Source organism: Myotis myotis, unplaced genomic scaffold (genome assembly GCF_014108235.1).
Source record: "Myotis myotis isolate mMyoMyo1 unplaced genomic scaffold, mMyoMyo1.p scaffold_m19_p_6, whole genome shotgun sequence".
Classification (NCBI taxonomy): domain Eukaryota; kingdom Metazoa; phylum Chordata; class Mammalia; order Chiroptera; family Vespertilionidae; genus Myotis; species Myotis myotis.
Window position 1 is genome coordinate 23,236,065 of NW_023416368.1, and position 24,577 is coordinate 23,260,641.

The window sequence follows — 24,577 nt, forward strand, 5'->3', positions numbered from 1 at the left end:
GACTTAAGTAAATAAGTAAATAAGACAATAAAAGAAATGAGTGCCTTCTAGGAGAAGGCTTCTGCTTTATATATCTCTTTAGATTTTATAATCCATATTTACATATATCATCTCATTTAATCTTGATCAGCACTACAATAAACAAATAAATGCTTATGGAATAGAGTAACATCAACAAAAATAATAACTGACATTATCAACAGTATTTTTGATATATCAGAGATACTTCCAAATATTTCACAGGATTATTCCTTTAGAGCTTGGCAACAACCCTATGAGGTATAAATATTATATATCCATTTTAAAGAGGAAGAACATAAAACTCATAGAGGGTAAATCACTTGCCTAAGATGCTAAATGACAGAAGCAGAATAATATGTGGCTTCTATGATGAATATTGAGACAATGATTTCTGATAAATAGGCATTACTGCTGGAATTAAGCAGATACCCAAATACTAGGAGCAACCAGAGGAGGACGCAAAGAAATCTACTAGAATATGTTGTGCAGGATTTCACTGACAGAAAAGGGTGGGGACATTCTAGGCAGTAAGAACAGTGTAAGCAAAACATGAGGGTATTAATAGGATTGAAGACAATCCCCACAGTTTGAGGGATGTAACAATTGAAACAGAGGGGGGAAAAAACAGAAATAGGCAGGAATATCAACAATATGAGGCAAAACTTAATGAATTTTCCATAAGAAACTGAGAAAGTAATTAATTCATAAGAATGCTACTTTTATATCCAGCTCCTAAATGCAGCTGAAGGGACCCTACTCCCTTAAGAGAACTTCAGGGTTCATTGGGAGAGAGTCCAACACCTCTAGACACCAGCTTCAAGATACCCTTTCCCCACACTAAGGAAGCTTTGTGATGAGGTGGGGAAAAGATAGGGTTTGGCATCAGGAGGTCTTAGTTCAAGACCCAGATCTGCTAGTTCGAAGTGTCATGAGCTACATGAAAGCAGCCTCCTGGAGTCTTTGTTTTCATATATATAAAATGAGATCAATAATAAAACATGATTGGCCAAGCATTCCATCTTGGGAGTTATTAAATACTGTGAAGTATAGGAAAGCTCCTTTGTAAACAAAATTGAAAAAATAAAGATGAGCCTCCCCTTGACACCGAGGAGAGAATCAAAGAACAGTGTCAAGAATATGAATCTTTAATTAAGCAGCACTAGGCTCAAAATTCAGTTCTTCATTTTTTTTTTTTAGCTACTGGATATTTGACTTTCAGGAATTTACTAACTTCTATAAACCTTTTTTCCTCATCCATAATAATTCCTTTCTACATCACAGATTTGTTATGAGTAATAAATTAAATGCAATATATGAGCAAAACATTGGATTCATAGTAGGTGTTTAAATCATTATATCATATGCAATATCATATGGAAAGTAGGTCACATAGAATAAGTGCTGTAAATGTAACAAAGAAACTGAATATAAAAATAAAATGAGGAGGTAGAGAAGGGACAGGAGGAGGAGGAGGAGCAGACGAAGGAGGAGTAGAAATATCGTCAGTAGAGAAATATGCATCCTAGAGCAGGAATATGAAAGCTCTCTGTAGTTATTATAAGACGGGAGATGGTAAGAATTTAAGCAATGTGTGTAGTTGTGGAAGTCTGAGTCTAACTAAACCTTGGCTCTTTTTACGGTAGTGTGGAAAAAATATCTATGTTATCACAGCTGGCCATAGAGCGTTCTATGCCTATGTCAGACTATTATGATGATTCTTTGGTCTCCTCTTGACATCTTTTCCATGATAGTCTATAACTTTCTTCCTAGGTCTGACTGGCAATGGCCTCGTCATCTGAGTGGCCGGCTTCCACATGCCCTGCACAGTCAACACGGTATGGTACCTCAACTTGGCCATGGCTGACTTTACCATCATCTTCTTGTTGCCTCTCCAGCTCATCTTGCTGGCTCTGAACTACCACTGGCTCTTTGGCCAGTTGCTCTGTAAGTTCAACAGCACCATGTCTATTCTTTACTTTCTGGCCAGTGTCCTTCTTTTGACCCTCACTTCTATGAACTGCTGTGTTGTAATCTTCTGGCCAATCCAATCCTGGAACCACCACACACAAGCTAAAGTAGCTCTGGGAGTTTTGGGAACATAGCTTTTGGCAATCTCCTTCTATGTACCCTACTTTGTCTTCAAGGAAATAGTTACGGTGGATCACCTATTGCTTCAATATGACCTTTGTTTTTTTTTTTGTTTCTTTGTTTTTTTAAATATATTTTATTGATTTTTTACAGAGAAGAAGGGAGAGGGATAGAGAGTCAGAAACATCGACGAGAGAGATACATCGATCAGCCGCCTCCTGCACATCCCCCAGTGGGGATGTGCCCACAACCCAGGTACATGCCCTTGACCGGAATCAAACCTGGGATCCTTCAGTCCGCAGGCCGACGCTCTATCCACTGAGCCAAACCGGTTTCGGCTCAATATGACCTTTGAAATAAAACTCAAGGAAGTCATCGACTGTTGAAGGAAATAATTATTCTGCAGTAACAAAAGTTGATCTCTAGCCATTGTGTCTTTGGCTTCATTCTGGCTCTGGCCATTATCACCTGCTGCTATATCCTTGTAGCCTTTAAGTTAAAACAAAGCCAGCTGGCCAGGTTCAGCTGACCCTTGCAGGTCCTTGCAACCATAGTGATTGCCTTATTCCTCTGCTGTGGTCCTTACAAGTGTCCCTATGGCTGGACTTTGCCTCCTATCAAGAGAATAGAGAGGACCTACACCAGGTGGTCTTAGTTATAGACCCCTTAATATCAGCTATGGCCTTTATCAACAGCTGCCTCAAGCTGGTTCTCTATTTCTTCATTGGGCATGATTTCTAGGAGCACTTGTTTCAGTCCCTGTCAGCTCCCTTGGTAATTATGGCCACTACCCCTTCCATCTCATAGGAAGTGGAAGAGGGATTATGTCCCAACCAATGAATAAATGGACAGTGGGAGTCTTCCATTTCTACAGGAAACACAAAACTGATCAGAACAACAACAACAAATACTGAGAGTCATCAGTATAAAGATTTATCCAGTATATCCATATAGGATCAGACTACCAGGATCCAAATTTCATTTTATGGCTATTTGCCAAAAATCTGATACTGGTTCCTGATACAACTTTGGTTGAAGAGGGTATGGAGGGGAATTTAATAAGCAAGTAATAGTCTGCAAGACTAAATCAATAGCCCTTTCCTGCCTAACATTTATGATATACACAGTGTAACAGATTATGTATGTAATAATCTGTTATACATATTCTGTTATCTGGATTATAAAGAATAAAGCTCCTGTTTAAGTGATAAGTGGTGCAGATGGACATTATTGCTTCTGTTAAACACATACAGAGAAAAGACCTAGAGAGAAAATAAAGCAGATACTAAAATGAGGACTAATTCCTTACTAGATGGCCAAGAGGTAAGAGAGAAGACATTTGCCATTTCAAAGAGAACCCTGTCATGTCAGGAATTATATACCTGGGTAATAGTCCCAAGGTTAGAACCTTGCCAGGATTGATTAAACATGGAGGGATAAAGATTGCAATATAGCATTTCAGAAGCAAAAGAGAGAAGTTCTGGGCCAAATTCAATGAACTAACTACTAGCTCATGATATCTGTTCCCACTTCAGAACTGACTTATTGCTAAGGAAATAAAAACAACAGAAAATAATATCAAAAGCCCTTGATCAGACAAAGGAAAATTTTCAGAGGACAAGAGGAAATCTACAGACAACATCACTAACCACTAAAAAGGGGTTGGGACCTGGAATGATGCTGCTACAAAAGAGAAAAGGAAAAATCATGTTCCTAGGTTTTCCCCACAGGATATTGTTTTTAAGGAAACTAATGATAACCAATGGCATAGTCAAGCTTGAGCATAATTCAGATACTTAAAGTTACGATCTAGAAAAGCATTGTGAAAATCTGTAATTCAAAGATAGAAGTAAATCCTAAAAAACTAGAACTCAGAAATGGGGCACAGTTGGGGTCTAGCTGAAATAACTGTGATTGCTGGAATGGGGATTAGTGTAAGTGTTCCCAGGATGGGAAGATGAGGCACACTGGCAATGTGTGAGAAAGTCTTCATGGAGAGTGGGAAGTTAGATCAGGCCTGAAGAATGGGCAGAACCTAGGAATGTATTTGTGAGGGCAAATAGTATGGCAGGAGGTAAAAAAATACGTAAAGAATTCCAACTACACTATCTCAATAAGCTTCCATGGAAATATAAAAACTCAGGTAGCAGTGGGATCGATCCCACATTCAGTCAAATCTGTACCAGAAACAATTAAAATAATGGTGTTTGGAATCAGAACACTAGCAGGGACGGTACCAGGGTGACATTAGAAAGACATTCACCTTAGGTTCAAATTTTAAAAGGACACCAAAAACTTGGCAGCAAGATAAATAATGTAATATTTTATTTAATCAAAATTATAAATCAAAATTAATGTAAAAAACATGATAAATAAAACATAAAACTTTAAATAGAGATAGGATTCAACTCTGCCACTGAATGACTCAACCTCACATACCTCACCCTAACCCCAATCCTAAACAATTGGCTAGTGTTTCATCATCAAAGAAAGTGAGCTCATTAAACTCTACACAGTAAATAGGAACAAGAACTAATGCATTATTTTTAAAATATTTCTTCAACAAGGCTTGAAAAACAAAAATACTAAATGAGACAAACAGCATTGAAAGGCCACATTCTTTTCAACGAATTTTTGCAAACTATTTGTGTGGTGAGAAATAAATGCTTAATAAGAAGTATATTTTGCAAAAGAGGTACTAGTATCAGTTAAAGCCAGTGCTATGAACCATGAAAGCACTGTGCCAGGGGCCGGGGATGAGAGTCTTTGCCTACAGTAACTCAGTGTCTGGCACGTAGAAGAGATGCTCCCCTTCTTTAATGTAGAGGGAGAGTGATAATAGACATCCGCAAGGGCACCTTACAATTGCTTATTAGTGAGAGCCTCAGATGAAGCCATTTATATACTACAGTGATTCTCAAAGTATGGTCCCAGACAACATCCGGAAACAAGAACCTCTTCCAGAAACTTGTCAACAAATTCTCTGGCTCTATCCTAAACCCAGTGAATCAGAAACTCTGGAGCCCTCCAAATGATTCTGATGTATGTTAAATTTTGAGAACCTCTGAGATAAAAGAAAGAACACCTGTCTTAAAATCAGACAGACCATAATTCTAGACCTCTCTTGTTAACAGGGTGGCTTGGAGCCAGATACTTCATTTTAGTTGTTTTTTTTGTTGTTTAAAATTAGAAACAGTAGCTGCCTCACAGTGTTGGTGATAAGTCATGTTATTTGAGGGCATTTTGTACATGAAGAGCTTTAAGGAAATGGAACGGATTATGATTCTGCTGGGTATGCCAAGCCTCAGGATGCCTGCTGTGCTGATGAAAGGAAGCTGTTTTTCTCACAACCTATTTACTACCTGACCATGAAGTTGACCAGAAGACCCAATCCCAAGGCAATGATGGATTTATCCAGGCACCATGTACCTAGCTCCACGACAGGCAACCTACAGGCTGGTCTGAGAACTATGGAGTGACCTGGTTACAACACACAACACACACACACACACACACACACACACACACACACACACACACGTGCGCGCACGCTCACACAGCTAGGTCAGGATTTTTATTTTAGGAACATGAAAGTATTAATACAAGAAAATGAAATAATGGGTGGTAGAAGATGAAAACCAAAGACTGCTTTGAGTCAAGAGGGGTCATGGCAAGGTGAAATTATAGGAAGCAGAAACTTTAAGATAAGAGAAAAGATGCAGAGAAGTTGCTGTCCAAAGAGAAAGAGAACAAAGAAAGCAAAGTTGCTTTAAAAGATGGCAACCTTGTGACCCACAAGGGAGAACAGAAAGAAGAGCTGATCCCAAAGCAATCTCAGCTTCTGATGAGATTTTTAGCACCAATTTGAATCCCTCCTAATACATTACCTTTTCCCCTGAGAGGGTCCCTGTACCTTTAAAGCCCAAATCCTCAATTCAACACATTTTCATTATTATCCTGTTTACACTGTAGAAGAGAAGACCCAGCCTGACAGGGAGCCTGGAGCGTGCCCGCAGGTATATGGTGGGCCATTAAAAGGAAAAGAAGGTGGGCTTGCTCCATGTTTTGTCAGAAGCCTGAGCCAGAACAAATAGACAGAAATCAGATGATCCACGAGAAATTAAAAAGGAAGGCTTTTCTAACAAAATATTCTCTTTATACTTCTTTTCTTTTATCAAAGTTTCTATCATTAACATGTTTTATGGTTTAAAATTAAAACCTGTTTTGAAAATGTTTTTAAACATTGGATCCTTTCCATAAATATCTTCAGAAAAAGCTGTTTCCTTTGGTAAACATTGGATTAATGGTGTTTGTTAGAAGTTTCTGTGTAAAGTTCAGCAGATGATTTATGGGATTTTAACACTCTTCTTTGGCACCAGTTTTTGTCCTGCACTGAGTCGACAAGATAGTAAAACAAGGTAGTGTTTGACCAAGTAACTCTTTGAGCAAATTCCAACCTAATACTCAACATACTGTTCTTTAGAGATTTCCTCCTTAGTGTTTTTCCAATACAGAAAAAGCACAACATGCTCACATGATTAAGGCATAACCTATTTTCCAGAGACACACAGAAATGTTTCATGTGCACCAATATTGAGAAGCGGGGAGAAAGGGGTAGAAGATGGTTTCTAGCATGTTGAAGAAAATGGTTGTGGACTCACTCAGATCTGCTGTTTAATGCCAGTTCTAATGATGTAGCCTCAAGTGTGGTAAGCAAGAGTCTTAACCTACATAACCTTGATTTTCTCATCTGCTGATGGGGCTAATAAGAGTCCTTTAAGTGTTTTGTAGCATTAAATGAGCTCCGTGGTATTTGGCACAGTTCTTGGCATGCAATGAGTATTTTTTATTACTTATTTGTTTTTAATTATTTGCCATAAAATTTTATTTCTACCGGTGCTTTTATCAATAATTATTTTTTGGTTTTGCCATTATTATTAATGAGAAAGAAGTACTTCTGCTTTCTAGACTAAAGAATTACCAATAATGTAGTGTGCCTTTTCAGAGGTAGACATTTTCCTAAAGTTAGATTTTATATACATATATATATATATTTTTTTTTTTTACTACACTACTCAGTATATATATAATTATGTAATATACTGAATCAGGCATTTAACCAGCTTCAGAGACCACCAGTGTCTAAGGACCGTTCTCCAATCAGCTCTGATAAAGCCCATATTTAGGGGAGAAGCCAAATGAGAATAGAAGTTGAACACACATGTAATCAAAAGGAAGATTCAAAACCTTTCCAATTTTACCTTTCTAGGCATATGCCTTTCTCTCCATGTTCACTTTGATTCCACAGGGGGGAAATCTAGCTGGAAAGACCCTTAAGGCTTGGCCTTGACCCAATGTCCCACCCATATCCCTGTAAAATTATTTCTGTCCTGTGGCCACCTTTCCTCTCCCAAATACCCCTGGGCAGCTCATTACATATTTAGACAGTTCTGAGTATTAGCAAGTACTTTTAAATATTTGTCTTCTTTCACTCATTGGACCTAATTCTACCTGCTGAGGGCACAAAGGAAAATGTTCTTCCATTTGACTCAATAACCCTTTAAATATATCTTATATCCACTCACATCATGCTTACATGTTTTTAATTGTTTACTTATTAAATGAATTCAGAAAAATTACTACAAACTCTATCAGAAGCTGTGCTTGTCACTAGAAGGGTATAACAGAAGAAATGATACAGTCCTTAACCTCTCAAAGTTACATTATCCTAAGTCTTCTTTATTCCAGGTCAAAATTTCTCATGGTAGTATTTTCAACTCATAAGAAGTCAATAGCAAAAACCCCCAAATAATCCAGAGGAACTGAATAGACAGTTTTCCAAAGAAGATATACAAACGGTCAACATACATGAAAAGGCACTCAGTAATATTGATCATCAGGAAAATATAAATCAAAGCCACAATGAGATATCACTTTGTACCTCTCAGGAAGACTATTATGAAAAAGACAAGAGATAAAAAGTGTTGGCAAGAATGTGGAGAAAAGGGAACCCTTGCACACTGTTGGTTAGACTGTAAATTGGTATAGTCACTATGGAAAACTATATGGAGGTTCCTCACAAAACTAAAAATAGAACTATCATATAATCCAGAAATCTAACTTCTGAGTATATATTCAAAGGAAATGAAATTACTATCTCAAAGAGCTATCTGTACTCCCATGTTCATTGAAGCATTATTCACAATAGCTGAGGCAGGGAAACAACCTAAGTGTCCAACAAAGGATTAATGGATAAAGAAAATGTGGTATATTTATACACAGTGGAATACTATTCGTGAGAGTTAAGACTTTGAATGTAGTTTCAACATGACTTTGTGACTATGTTAGGGGACAAAGAAAACTGAGAAGAGACAGAGATTACATTGTTGGTAAGTGACTGAACTAAATCATAGTCCAGGTCCTCTGCCTCTTTGAGACCATTAGATTCATAGCATGTAGCATACAGGAGAGCCCATATGAAATATCATAGCAGAATAATCCAGGCATGGGGCAGAGTGATGAAATAGGAATAAAAAGAAGGATGTGGGTATAAAGTGAACTAGTTGTTGATCAGGGGCCATGGAAAAGTAGGAGCCAATGATGTGGGTGCTCTCAAGAAAACAGAAGTTTGGGAAAGAAAAACTCACAAGAAAGATTATCAGATTTGTTTTATAAAGAATGCTTGAAATGATGTCAAGGTGTCAGCAGAAATGTTCTAGGTAGAATAAAGACAGGGAGAGTCTGGAGATTCTCGAGATGTGAGAAAGACTAAACAGATAATTTTAATTGTCAAGAATGAATTCATTAATAAAGTGTGAGAGATTAGTTTAAGAGTAGTAGGACCAGAAACCAGAATCGCCCCAATTGTTTTCATTTTCTTCCCATACTCTCTCTTTCTCTTACTGTGGTTTCTCCATACCCACCCTGTATTTCCTTATTTGTAAAGTGGTTAATTATATATTGATCTTTTGCCCCAAAATATTGTGTATACCTCTTTCTTTAGCTATGGATTTTTTTAAATTTTTTTTTGGTTTTCATGTCACAAAAACATTTTCTGTTCTTCCAGTAAACATTTACATTTCTCAACTGAAATGCTTCCTTCTCTCCTGTTTGAGCATCGAGTTAATTATTGCCAGAAAAGAATTGGTGCCAGGCTGGGAGAAGAACAGTTTCTGAAAGTGAGACTCAGGGCTCTGTCAGCAAAGAAACCTGGATGGGAGGTGCTCACAACTGTCCGGGCCCAACGGTGGTGGTTTCCAACACTGGTGGCTTATTCTTTTAAAAATAGTTAATATAAGAGCAGCTCAGAAGTTTCCTATAAATTCCATATATACTACAGAAATATTTTACCAAAAAGAGGGAAAAGGAAGGGCAGGAAGTTGATGCCAAGTTTAAGGTGAGCTAAAAGTATGGCAGCAATAGCAGTGGTAACCATTTATTAAGTTTTTATTGTCATGGTCTGAGTATAAGCTTTACATGCATCATCCTCTTTTTTAATATAATTTTATTTATTGTAGAGAGAAGAAGGGAGGATAGAGAGATAGAAACATCACTGAGAGAGAACATCAATCAGCTGCCTCCTGCATACCCACGACTGGGGATTGAGTCCCCAACCCGGGCATGCCCTGACTAGAAATCAAACCCATGGCCTTTTGGTTGAGGGGTTGACATTCAACAACTGAACTGGCCAGGCACGTGCATCATCCTCTTTATTCCTCATGACAACTCCATGAAGTAGGTAGAAGCTCAGAGTCCTTAATTCACAATTTCAAACCCCACAGAATTATGAAAACCAATTTTTGTTTTATTTTGTAACTCATTTGATAGCAAAACCTGTCAAGCTCTCAAAAGATTATTTTAGGCTATATGTTTCTTATATTATTTTATAATACTGTACTAGAGGCCCGATGTGTGAAATTTGTGCAAGTGGCTCGGCCTCGCAGGGAGAGAGAGAGAGAGAGAGAGAGAGGCAGAGAGAGAGAGAGAGAGAGAGAGAGAGAGAGAGAGAGAGAGAGAGAGAGAGAGACGCATCTGCCTTTACCTTCTTTTATTACCTGCAGTAAATACTTATCACTTGCCTTTTATGTGTTGAATACTGGAAGGCTCTATAAAGGGTTTATGACATTATTTTCTTTCCACTCTCAGAAATGATTAAAGGGACTAAGAATTTTGAGGCTAAAGAAAAGAGTATTTGTAGTAGGCCTAGTGGTTTGAAGTGCATTAGTTTCCATCTTAAAATCCTTTACAAACCCATGTCCACTTTCAGCAACAGCCTGTATTTCCCATTCTCTTTAGAGCAAAACTTCTTGCAATAGGTGCATTCCCTTTGTCTCTACTTCTCACATTGTCACTTTTTAACTTAATTTAAATGGAATGTACATATTCCTTCTATCAACACCTAACAAATAATAAGTCTACATAAGTATTTGTTAAATAAAAAAATACACCAGTCATAACATTTCCCTGTGGTGAGATTGAGGCACTTCCCCACCTGGTACCCCAGATAACCTGACAAGCTAAGTGTCAGCAAAAGGACAAAAGTAGAAAAGACACTTAGCAGCATAATATGAGGGAAAAGGATGTAGGCAAATTCTGTGTGGTAAAGTAAATAAAAGCATAACATTGAATTAGAAGGTAATTAATATATTTTTGACATTACTAATAGAATTTATGAACAGATGAGAGAGGGGGTAACAATCCCACTGCTTGGTCAAATAGTCCTGAAGTAGCATTCTAAGTAGTTCCCTTTAAAAAGCACCAAACAACCATTCTGAGAAAGAAAAACGAAGCAGTATCAAATGACAGGTGGTTAACAGATTATCTCACCAAGAGAAGACTGAGTGGATTGTCTCGATTATGAACAAATATTTGAAGTAGGATCAAAAAAAAAAGTGATAAAAAACAACAACAGAATTGTTCTGAAGTCAAGGATGAACAGATGGAAATTCCAGGACATATTTCAGCTTCATAAAGGAACTGCTAATCCCTATCTATCACCTGAAGTATTTAAGCATTGGCTAGAGGCCCACTAATAGATGAAATGTAAACATCAGATGGAGAATTGGAAAAGGTGATTCTTGTCCTTACCAGACCTGTGAGGAACATAGTTATCCTACAGAGCAATTGCAAACCCTGGAAAGTTGTGTTGAGACAAGCAACTGACATTCACTTTGCCTTAAAACAGTATTTAAGGCAAAACTGTATCTGCATTCCCTAAGGTTAACTATGAGACTTCTGTAATGATGATGATGTTAAAACAACCAGTTGACTGGAATACTGAGGAACACTTAAGCTCAGTTCCCCGCTGACAACACACAGCAAGTGCTCACCTCCACTCTCCCCAACATTCCTTGACTATAAAAAAGCAAGTCCAAGGAAGAGAGGACTATTTCAACTCCAGTTAGATTTTTAGTGGTATCAGTTAAGTACCTATTTCAATGAGATGAAGGTGGACTGAGATAGGTCAAGGTGAATTTTCCATAGCCATGGGGTGGGCCTCTACCAAGTCAAGAAACTTTAGCCAATAGCAAAGACAGACATCAGAGAGGGGAAAGACTGCCACCTACTGTGCATAACAGTAAACAAAAGTGTGAGAGGCAAGTAGGTGTTACAGAGAAAAACACATTAAAAAGTCCAGTAGAGTATCTGAGCAAAGATAGACAAACGGAAACAGGCTGCAGGAACACACCCACAATTAAATAGCCCATTGGTTTCAAGAGTGACATTGCACTGTGATAGGGGGAAATGGTAATTTCAATAACTGAAAATGGGTTGGCTATTCACAAATCAATGTTGAAAAAAGACTGAATCTTGATACCTATTTATATAATTTATATAAATTAATTACAAGGGATTGTATAGTTTCTAAAATGATGTAGAATATCTTCATAATCTTGAGGCAGGCAATATTTTCTTCAATAGCTTCCAAGTCTACCCTAAAACATTAACAATAAAGAAAAAGATTGCTAAATTGGACTCAATTAAAATTAAGTATCTTTGTTCATCAAAAGATACCATTAAGAGGGTGAAAATGTAAGCCACTCAGAAGAAGATACTTGTAATACATAAAGGGAAGGAAACTGAAGCTGGCAAAGTAAAGAGACCTTGCAAAACATCAGACGGTTGCCAGTGGCAATATTAAATTAGGAACCAAGGCCTCCTGAAGCTTAAGTCAGTGCTCTAACCATGTCATTATGCTTCAATAACTGTTTCCAAGTGAAAAGTGCTGGAGCATAATGAAGTACATTAGGAAGAATGAACAAGAGACATGAAGTTAGGGATATATTATATACATACATATGTGTGTGTGTGTATCTATAGTAATAAAAGGGTAATATGCAAATTGGTCACAACACCCTAACAGTCACGACCAGGTTTGCTCATTAATAACGACCAAATATGCTAATTAGTCATGACCAGTATGCAAATTGACTATCACCCCAACACAAAAATAAGAGGGATGTGCTAATTAGCCCTGATATGCTAATTATTCATGACCATAAAAATTGACCATCACTCCAACACACAAGATGGCCTCCCCTATGTGGTCAAAGATGGTTGCCTCCATGTGGCCACAAGATGGCCTGCAGGGGAGGGCAGTTAGGGGTGACCAGGCCTGCAGGGGAGGGCAGTTGGAGGCGCCTGGGCCGGCAGGGGAGGGCAGTTGGGGGCAACTGGGCCTGCAGGGAAACAGTTAGGTGTCAATCAGGCTGGCAGGGGAGTGGTTAAGGGGTGATCAGTCTGGCAGGCAGAAGCAGTTAGGGGCAATCAGGCAGGCAGGCAGGTGAGCGGTTGGGAGCCAGCACTTCTGGATTGTGAGAGGGATGTCTGACTGCCTGTTTAGGCCAACAATATATTTGATTATATATAATACATATATATATACACACACACACAAAGAATGTATACTAGTGCATATATATATATATATATATATACACATTTATATATATATATATATCGGTATATTTGTGTGTATATCTTTATATATGTGTATGTATCATAAATATATATGCCAGTATCACAGTGCCTGGCATAGAAACTTTTGACAATTTTTAGCAGTAGTGGTCATAATTATAGTTATATGATTATGTAATTAATATAATTATTTAGTGATAGCTTTATGAACTAGAATGAGAGATAAAAATTTTACAGATTTAAGCACCAGATATTTTAGCCAGGCTATAAAGGATTGGTACAAGCAAAACCACAGGAACCTGTTTGGAGAGTAAGCAGAAGAAAAGGGTTATTAAGAAAAGCCATAAAATTCTATAAATAATAAAAATATAAGACTGAAGAGCTAAGTCAAAGAGATATTCAAATGTTAGGCTAGATACATTAGACTCCATATCTCTAGTTTCTGTAATTTTTCTTACTAGTCAAAACTTAGGCATGCCCCTGAAAAAGGTAAAGGGGAATAAGAGGTATAAACTTCCAGTTATAAAAATAGTAAGTCACAGGGATGTAACATACAGACAGAGAATACAGTCAATATCGCAATAAGTATGGAGAAACATGGTAGCTAGACTTATCATGATGATCACATCTAAGGTATATGAATGTTGAATCAATGCTGTACATCTGAAATGAATATAATATTGCATATCAATTACACTTTAATAAAAATACAAGTTGGGCACAGGATGTGAAAATCAACAGGTGCCCAACAAACATCCCCATTCCAGCAAGTTTTATCAGCATCCATTAGAACAGTTCTCTTAAGTTTTGTCATCATTCTTTATTCAGGTGAATAATTTGTCCTTGAAACAGAGAGGAGTGGGTCATAATATGTTTGCCTGAGCTCCTGATGATATGCACACATAGATATGTACACAGAGAAGTGAAGAAAGAGGGAGGATTTATGAAAAGCTAGGTCATGTAAACACATTAAATGTGACTAAGAGTCTAGCACATGAGCAGAGTTGTTTCAACCAATACCCATTCCATCTCATAAGGCAGACAGTAATTATTCTGTCAAGACATTGAGCTTATGAAGCCTAAATGGACTGCCCATTATACCAACCCATGGAAGGAAGAAGATTGTTACAGCTAGCAATTATTCTTCCGGGTGAAATGGAGGATAATATTTTGGCACAATATGTATTTACTTTTCTAAGTTTATTCTCACACCAAGTGAATATATTATGACGTGCATTTTTGTAGATATGACAGTGTAACGTGATGGTAAGTGTACAGAATTGAGGTTATATAGGACACAGATTCAAGAATAGAACTTGGTAATAAATTAAGTGTGGAAGATGGTGCAATGTAAGGCCAAGGGAAGCATCAAGGAGAACACTTGGGTTTTGGCTTGACAACCAGTTGGAAGAAAGAGAAGCAATGGGGCAACTAAAAATAATTTTTTGTTGTGGACGATCAAAATAGCAGTATAGGAAATATTAACTTTTAAGTGACTATAGGATGTCCACATTGTTAAGAAGGCACTTAATATCTAGTCTGGAAATCAGAGGAGATGTAGGAAAAAGATACATATTTTGGAGATATATATATATATATATGTGTGTGTGTGTGTGTATATATATATATATATATATATATATATATATATATATATAACTTATGATGTGAATGAATGAGCTCATCTAAGGAAAATGAAAAGTGAGGCATAAATAGGGCCTAGGGCCAATATTTGAGAAACTCCAAGTCTTTACACATTAGAGTGAGAAGATTGGATAAAGAGGATGGAGAGGAAACCAGGATGGAGAAGATATGAGGAAATGTAGGGTACTGTGTAGTCATGAAACCCAAGGAAAAAGAAAATATTGAGTGTGATCAAGTGTGAATAGTTAGAGGCCACATGCTCTGAAAGAATCTGCAAGGAATGAATCAACCTGGTCACTAGCAGAAGTAAAGGAGGAAACTAGAATGTGAAGATTGAAGCATAAATGGAAGATGGGAGAACTAGTCATATGCACAAAGAGTTTCAACAGTGTGTCATCCTATATAATAAAGAGGTAATATGCAAATTGACCCTCACACCCTCGTGTCACAAGATGGCCATCAGGGGAGGGCAGTTGGGGGGGGACCAGGCCTGCAGGGGAGGGCAGTTGGGGGGGGACCAGGCCTGCAGGGGAGGGCAGTTGGGGGCAATCGGGCCAGCAGGGAGCAGTTAGGGGGTGATCAGGCTGGCAGGCAGAAGCAGCTAGAGGCAAGCAGGCAGGCAGGCAGGCAAGTGATTAGGAGCCAGCAGTCCCGGATTGTAAGAGGAATGTCTGACTGCCAGTTTAGGCCCAATCCTGCAGGAATCGGGTTTAAACCAGCAGTCGGACATCCCCCAAGGGGTTCCAGATTGGAGAGGGTGCAGGCTGAGCTGAAGGACACCCCCCGCCCCCCTGTGCACGAATTTCGTGTACCAGGCCTCTAGTATGTTATATCCAAGCATGCTCAAAATGCCACAGAAGCCCAGAATGACCTAAGGAAGATTTCCAGTAAGAAACAACATTCAAACTGAGTCCTAAAGACTTAGGAAGGATTTATTCAGTATAAGTGTAAAGAAGAGAATTCTGGTTAGACGAAACAGCATTATAAATACTGAAAAGGTAACAATAATAAAAATAATATTTCCAAGTGTTTACCATGTGATAGAAACTGTTATAAAAACTTGACAGGTATTAATTCACCGAAGTGCACTATCAACCTCTTCCTTCTACTTTCACCTTCATCTCTTGGTTGGACTATTATAATAGTTTCTCTTGCCTCCTGGTCTATTTTCATAGAACAGATAAAGTGACCGTTTAGAACAAGCGTCATATGTCATTCCTCTGCCGTAACTCTCTAACGGCTTTCTCTTTGGTCAGAAAACAAAGGCCCTTTATTATTTAGGCCCCCACTGCTTCCTTTATCTTACCATCTGTTTCTCTCTATCACATTGCTCCAGACAATCATGCTGAATATTTCTCCATCTCAAGCAAGTTTCTGTCTCTGGGCCTTGGCACTTGCTATTATTTCTCTCTGTCTGGAGTGCTTGTTCTTAGATATTCATATGGTTCAAATGTCTCACTTCTTTCATGTCTCTGTTCAAATGTCACCTAATCAGCCCAGCCAGTGTGGCTCAGTGGTTGAGCGTTGCCCCAAGAACCAAGAGATCATGGTTTGATTCCCAGTCAAGGCACATGCCTGGATTGCGGGCTCCATCCCTAAGAGGAACATGCAGGAGGCAGTTGATCGATGATTCTCTCTCATTATTGATGTTTCTCTCTCTCTCTCCCTTCCTCCCTCTGAAATCAATAAAAACATTTTTTTAAATGTCACTTGATCAGCAAGGCTTTCTCTGGCCAATCTATATAACAACTGTCTCCCAAATCCTCTAGTGTGTTTACCCTCCTGGGTCAGTGACAGGGACTTAATTATTCAATAGCAACAGTCAGAGTGTCAGCATTTGATCTAGTTTCTCAAGCCCCCACTTCCACAGTGTGATGTGAAGAGGGCCCAGTGGTACCTGAACAGAAAGTGCAGTGTGTGACAAGAGTAGGATGCCAAGGTTTTTAAAAATCCCTCATCTTTTTAAAAGTGCCCTATTGCCTACCTAAGCTTTGCCATGGAGGGAAGGAGCAACTTTATTACGCTAAACATAAACAAACCTCCTCGTTATTACAGAGGGGACACTATTACACTCTCCAAGGCCATTTGTTATATAAACACTTTTGAGAAGGTGGGCTGAAGCACAGGCAGCCGGCCAGTACCTCTGTTCACAAGACACACGAAACATGAGTAAGAGTAGAGAATTGTTTCTCAATGACACATGGCAGAAACAATACATCGTTTTGAACGAAAGGTCAACACTTTGAGTTAGGTGCTATTATTATTTCAATTCTCAGATGAATAAATTGAGACACAGCAAAAGTGCACTACATCTCCAATGTCATATAGAGCTAGTACATGTCTCTGGCAAGCATGTGCGCCCACACCTCTCAAGAAACTGAGTCCTGTCTCTAACCTGTCCCCCTGTCATCTACTTTAGGCTTTGTGAATGGGTGACAGAAAAAGAAAGAATAAAAAAGAGAAAAGCAAAAAAGAATGGAGAGGGTTTTTAACATATCCACAGCTGTTCAGATGTCCGGAACTACAGAGTACAAGGGACCTTTGAGTTCACCTAACAGAAGAAAAAACGGGGGCTGAGGAAAGGAAATGCCTTCCCAAATCACAGAGGAGGCGAGGGAGAGAGGCAACTAACTAGCAGAACTCTTTTGCTGACAGAATCTTGGCCTTGCACATTACAGGCCCATGGCATTCCTTTCAGCTTTCGTACACAGGTGACATTACCCCAACCTGGGGGCCAGTCTACACTGTGAAGTCAATCAATAACCAAAGAGTCCTGTGACACAGGGCAGCAGGTGGAGTCCGAGTTGCCACTGCCTATATAACCCTTCCAGTCAAAGGGTTCTGAAGAGAAGCGGTAAGTTCATTGCAGTTTTCAGCTGAGCTCTGGACACAAAACTTCAGCCATGAAGGTAACAGCCATCTTTCTTCTCAGTGCCTTGGCCCTGTTGAGTTTGTCTGGTAGGTGTCATTGCATATTTTTTCTGACTTGAATAAAAGCTTTTGACCTGTTGCTTTACTGGGCACATTACCTTCTGGACTTAGACAGAGTCTAGGCTTGAACAGACTTTTCGGTACCAAAGAGATGAAATAAGTTTACTGGGTGAAAATTATAGAAAGAGGAATTTTAATATAAAATAAGGACAACATTTCTTAAACAATGCTTTTAAAAGGAGACTTAAATGGAACTTCAAAACTTAGTTTTGCATCAGACAATCTGGTTACTGCTAGTTGTAGCTGTTTTGCAGTTAGCTATATGAACTTCACCAATAAACTGAGATATAGATACTTATACTTCCTATATTACTAATAGTGAGATCAAAGTCTAAATAACTGGTTGTGGGAATGTCATTGAGTATTCAGAAGATATTTGCTCCATGCCTGATACACTTCAAGCCGTAAACACATCATTTCTATTTTCAAGGAAATGGGCCAACTTTTCTGAAATACCAAATTAAGATACTTTGGTCATAATCAAATTTTTGCTTAATTTTTCGAGTTTTCAGCAAGCAAGCAGTGATCAGACACTAATGAGAAGTCCTTGAGAGAACATAGGAATAAGAAGGAGTGGGGAGTGAAAGAGACCAGCAGAGAAGTCACTGTCTTCAAAGGAAGCAGAGAATTTTGAATAAAATAGATCTAGCTTCTCCGATTCAGGACCCAACTTCCCATGTCTGACTTGTTTTCTAGGTAACGCTAAAGCTGATGTCCCAGGAACAAAGGTAAAGACCATTTGTAATCTCTTATTTCTCAGGTTAGAACTGTTTGTTCCAATCAAATAATGCTCTAGTGGTCACCTTACAGTTTAGCCTGAAGTCAAGATGAGAAGTATGAATGCTAGCAAGGCTTAACCTACTACATGCAAATGCCAACATTAGTTCCCCCATAGGGGCTCATGTTAAAGGACAAATACACTGATACACAAGCAGTTTCTATGTAGTTACATAGTGCTTTCTGTGAAGGGGGTTTTATATATACAGGGGCTATCTGGTAGGACAAGGTTTTGGAGTGGAAGCCTTATTAACTTCACTCCAAAAGCACCAGATCTCCAAGGTGGAGCTCTAATTAATAATGAACAGAGGAATATAATAAACTAGGTTCTTCCTCTAGAAAAGGTATTCTATATCCAAACATCTAAAAATATTCTGTCTCTATATTTAAAGGAAGAAGTATCCCTCTTCTCATTATATTTATATCTAACAGGGAGACAGATGACAAACCAAAAGTACATAGCAAATATATTATTACATTTTTGATGAGTGTTCTAAAGAAGTTCTGGTACCATTAGGAACCTCGCCTAGTTAGAGTGATCAGGGAAAGTGCCCCTAAGTAAGAGAGATTTATTTTGAGCTATGAAGGATAAATGAGTGTTAGCACAGTGTAACTGGTGAGAAGTGGTAGAGCAAGCATGTCAAACTCTTGGGTAGGAGTGAAGTGGCTAAGAGCTAAAGCTCAGGACCTACATTTACTGGATTTGAACCCTGGATCCAGGAATTAATACCTGTGTGGCCATGGGTGGTTTATCTTTGTGCCTCATTGTCTTCACCAGAAGAAGAGTATAATAAAAAGTTCATAGAATAGATGTGGGTTTTTAAATAGAATAACAAATAAAAAGCACTTCAGACAGTCTCTGGCCTATAGTAGTCATTCAATAATTACTAGTTCTTATTGACATAGAGGAAATAGGCTGTGCAAAGACTCCAAGGGGGAAAGACAGTGACTAAGAGAATGGACTACAGTGTGCAAGGAAGAACATGCCCAAGGTGTGGCTAACCTGAGAAGAGCTAGCAGCTGCAGTAATTATAAACTTGAACATTATCTCACTCACCTGATTAAAATGTCATAAAACCATTATGAGATAATTGCATTCCCATTTTGCAGATAAAGTGACTGAGGTTCAGAGACACCAAGAAATTTACCAATGTTAGACAATTTGTAAATAGCATAGGCATTACTTAAAACCAGGCTTTCTGACTCAAAATCTTTAATTCTTTCTCTTAGTATCACTCTCCCTATACAATCATGCTTCCATCTTTAAGCTAAGCAACTCCAGGGAGGTAAAAAGCACTTTGGAGATTTTGCTATAAACTCAAAGAACGGAAAATGATTCTGCTTAATTCCATTTTAGGCTGTATGTAACAGTAATGTGAATGGATGCCCCAAGAACTATGACCCCATCTGTGGGACTGATGGGCATACTTATTCTAATGAATGCATGTTATGTATGGAAAATAAGTGAGTACAAACTTAAATTTCTTTTAAAATCTATTTTAAGCTGGTTATCTTCAAATTTCATATATCTTATCCTTTGAAGCCCCAATCAATACTATCCACCTTACCATGAGAGAAACAAAACATCTAGTTTTCCAAAAATAATTTTCAATCTTTTTTTCTTATTATTATTATATATCTGGTATGATTATATATATATATATATATATATATAGTATATATATATATATATATTTGAGTGTATGTGTTGACAGAAAATAATATTTATACTGTTGTGCATTGTGCTAGATACTTAATAGTCACACGGACTCTTTGAGGTAAACTAGAGGCCCGGTGCATGGCATTTGTGCACTGGGGGGGGGGGGCCCTCAGCCCAGCCTATGCCCTCTCACAGTCCAGGACCCCTCAGGGGATGCCCACCTGCCAGCTTATGCCTGCTCCCTGTGACAGGCGGACATCCCCCAAGGGGTCCTTAGCACTGCCACAGAGGCAGGAGAGATTCCTGCCACCACCACTGCACTCACCAGCTGTGAGCTTGGCTCCTGCATTGAGAGTCTGCCCCCTGGTGGTCAGTGTGCGTCATAGAGACATTGTTCCACCGTTTAGTCAATTTGCATATTAGCCTTTTATTATATAGGATAATACTAAGCCCATTATACACATGGAGAAATTGAAACTCAGTTTTACTCTACATAACTTGCTTGAGATCACCAGCAGTAAGTGCAGAGCTGGGACCTAATCATTGCTCTTCCCGCCATGCTTCAAAGTCAAGTACCAGACTGAGGATTTGTGAGACACAGAAGAAATTCCAACCTGCTTCGTCTCTCAATTCACTTACACTCAACACTAACAGAGTGCTGAGCACCATGCTTGAGAGCAGAAAATTAGAAACAACGAATTATGCCTGCTAGGGTTTGGAAATATTTGGAGGCTTTCTTTATGCCATAAAGAAGGAGAGAAATAAGAAGGGGGGGGAAATGAACAAAAGAGAGACAGGAATTAATAATGTGGTACAACATAAAATGTATTAAGGATAATGAAATAGAGGAGGAAAGGTGTTTGAATGGTTCATAAATTTAAAAAATCAATTGTGTGATAAAAACTCATGCTTTTACAGCAAAATAGTAGATAGTCTAGATTTCAGAAAAGCTCATATACCCAAAATACCTTTAAATCTAAAATGTCATTCTGGATGATAGTAATGATTATTTACTAAAACCTTAAATATACAAATATTAATTATACAGATTAGGTGACCAGAACATATTTTTGTAATGTTTTTATTTATGGACTTGAGAGCCAGTCTCAATGAAGCTCATTTTGTTAAGTGATTATAATCAGTGATTGGAAACAAAGTCAAGCACTCAGAGAAACAGATTTGCCATAAGTTTTTATCTTACCCAGCTTCTGAACAATTAACATGTGCCAGGCATTGTGCTAGTCTCCTCTGCTTTTCTTGTGCTTACGAATAAGAGAAAATAGGTCATGAGCACAAAGAAGCTTCTTGCAAGTCTTGTGACAAATGTCATCATATGAGCTATGAGCAAACTGCTACAGGAGGGAAGAAAAGACACAGATTTCTTCTTACTGAAAGGGTCAAGAAAGGATCCATGAAAGGAATATTATTTCAACAAGGGCTCTCAATTTTGGCAGCATAACAAAAGTATTTCAGGTTAAATAAAGGTGTAAAATGATCAAAACAACAGATATCCCACAAGTGACCCAGAAGACTCCGTTATCATGAAACTGATTTGGTATTAAAACATTGATTTAGGCTCAAGTGACTACATACATTTCCATTATTCCACTGTATAAGTTCTCTATAAAAACGATGATGAACTTATAACACGCCTGTCAGAGGTGACACGTGAACTCATTTTTTTGGTTGATTTTTCTTTGTTAAATGGCATTTAAATATATAAAATAAATATCAAAAATATAAGTCTTTGTTTTACTATGGTTGCAAATATCAAAAAATTTCTGTATGTGACACGGCACCAGAATTAAGTTAGGGTTTTTCAAAATGCTGACATGCCGAGCTCAAAGGTTCGCCATCACTGTCCTATACCATGAATCCTCTTCTTAGTCTGCTTTAAATCATTTCAGAAAATTCTCAGTGTTTAAGAAGGATTGTGGAAATAGTCCTTAGAGAGACAGATCTAATATCCTAAAGTTTTAAACCCAAGACATTGGGGTCTGGCTTTGTGGTGAATTTATTTCCACTTTAAAGACTTGTAAGAGGCACTGGCCGGTATGTCTCAGTTGGTTGAGCATCATCCTGTGCACTGAAAGGTCATCAGTTCAATTCCCGGTCAGGGCATATACCCAAGTTGTGGGTGCAATCCGTCGTTGGGTGTAATCCCTGGTTACATACAGAAGGCAACCAATCAATGTTTTTCTCTCTCCCCTCCCTTCCTCTCTTTCTAAAATCAATAAAAACATATTGTAAAAAAAGTTTCAAGAGGAACTTTAAACCATTTGTTAATTTTCTCATGACCTATGTTGTTGACATTAAGGTCAAACATCATGTTCCACCCAAGGGGAGGAGAAAGCAATAGAACAGCCTTGAGACTTGGGAAATTTCCAAGTGGCAAATCCGAAAGGCCCAATATTTAGAGTGAAACATATTGGGAAAACATGAGCACAGGGCTGCAACACTCACCCTTTTCCCTTAGTCTTTAAAACTCACCAGCCCTGCTTACTGTTTCTATTATTTTAAAAATATGTAAATATGGGAAGAACATTTAACTGCCAGAAAATATAACTTCTCTGCCTGTATTTTTAATTCTACAGAGAAAATGTAGCTTTCTTAAATGCAACATCTGTTCAAATGTACCGTATTGCCTTTGTGTTGTCCATTAAAAGCACCAGACAAATGTATACTTAAAAATTTAACCCCTAGTTGTTGGGTTTTGTGACGGGGAGACAAACAAGGGTTTTTATCTCCTTGATCATTATGCTCCTGGAAGATATAGTCAGTAAGGTCCTTTTCCTATTTCTTCTATGTCTTCTTCAGGGCTCTGTACTGCCACATTCTTTTTAGCACTCTCCAGCAGAGCTTTCTGCGATGACAGGAATGCTCCACATCTGTGCTATCCAATATGGAAGCCCCTGCCACTAGCACTTAAAATGTGGCTAATACAACCAAAAAACTGAAGTTTAATATCAGTTAGTTTTAACTGATTTAAATTTAAATAGCTACATGTGGATAGTGTCTAGTGTGCTGGACAGCACAGCTAGAGAAAAGTGAACTTGGGTGCTCTGTTTAGATGCTTGTGCTTGTATATGCTACAAGTATTATGAGTGGTTAATAATTATGGAACAAGAAAGCATCAAAAAACTCTTAAAATGAAGAATCAGCAGGTTTCAGATAAATATATGTGTAAAGATATATGAGTTAGATGTCCTCAAGTAATAGAGAAATAGAAGAATCTCACAAAGAACATTAAAATATTTCTAAATATTTGGCTCAGGGAAGAGGAAACCAGTTTGAGAAAGGTGGTGTGGGGCTGGGGGAAGCAGAAAAGTCTTTATCTGGAAGGGAGGATGCTTAGAGCTGGCAGCTATCATATGGGACAGAGAGATGACTTCCTTTTGTGAGTTCTCACAAATATGAATGCCAGCATTCTAAGGGAAAAGATCAATCAGTTAGAAGGTCCTGCAGAGCCCACTTTCCCAACCAGGAAACATGGTGGTCAGGACAATGACATCAGGAGCAAAAGAAGCAACAAGGGATTCTAGATTAATTTCAGAGGTTCACTGTAATTCCCCCCACCAGAACTATAAGGACAGACATTATTTTTCTTCTGCTATAATCTTAGTGTATGTAATAGTTCTCAATCAATATTTGATGAGTTAATGAATAAGTCAATGAAAGAGAGAGAAATGAGGATAAATCTCAAACCAATCCAGGTAGCTCAGCTGATTAGGGCCTCATCCTGATACACCAAGATTGTGGGTTCTATTTCCAATCAGGGCACATACAAGAAGTAACCAATGAATGCATAAATCAATGGAACAACAAAGTTGATCTCTCTCTCTGTCTCTTTCTCTCTCTCTCTAAAATCAATACTTTTTAAAAAAAAAAAACTCTATGTTAAATAAAGCTAAACTTTTTTTCACTGTTTTTTTTTTTTTTTTCCCATCGTCACTTTGTCAGCAGAGGTTAAACTAATTTTTTTTCCAATCTTTTCTACAGGGCGCGGGAGGTTCCTGTCCTCATTAAAAAACATGGGCCTTGCTGAGAACCAAGGTTCTGAAATCCTGTAAGGTCACCATGATATCCACTGCCTGATTGTTGAATAAAATGCATCTACATACTTCCTGTGGTTCCCATGTGCTTTATTCCCAAAGGCATGTTTGATTATAGTGGGGACAAAGAACCAAGTTTATAAAATCCAGCAACCCAGTCATTTCAGACAGGGTTTCCCTCATGGTACTTTTTGCTTCCCCATCTTCCTCACATTCTGAGGACTCTGTCTTAGGAAATATGACTGCAGATATTTAAGTGACAGGACATAGTTGATCATCAATACACTTAGGACTAGATAGCATTTTCAGAAACAGGTGGAAAACTAGTCCAGAAACATGTTACCCATCACCTATCACCTTCACTAATGAAATAGTTCCTTTAGGTTTTCCTTGGGATTTAACTGAGCATCTATTGTACCTGGCAGTG

The 24,577-nt window shown here is 38.2% G+C and overlaps 2 protein-coding genes across 2 annotated transcripts; both read left to right on the forward strand.

Moving 5' to 3' along the window:
- Positions 1–570: 570 nt before the first annotated feature.
- LOC118657877 (formyl peptide receptor-related sequence 1-like) lies at positions 571–2,850 on the forward strand. Its single transcript, XM_036312564.1, is given in 3 exon segments — positions 571–576; positions 1,773–1,965; positions 2,699–2,850. Coding segments are annotated over 3 exon segments (351 nt in total).
- Positions 2,851–17,519: 14,669 nt separating this feature from the next.
- On the forward strand, positions 17,520–24,211 carry SPINK1 (serine peptidase inhibitor Kazal type 1). Its single transcript, XM_036315286.1, has 4 exons — positions 17,520–17,628; positions 18,358–18,389; positions 19,796–19,902; positions 24,098–24,211. Exons 1-4 carry the CDS (start codon positions 17,574–17,576, stop codon positions 24,141–24,143), a joined length of 240 nt encoding a protein of 79 aa, XP_036171179.1. The 5' UTR covers positions 17,520–17,573; the 3' UTR covers positions 24,144–24,211.
- The last annotated feature ends 366 nt before the right edge of the window (positions 24,212–24,577 follow it).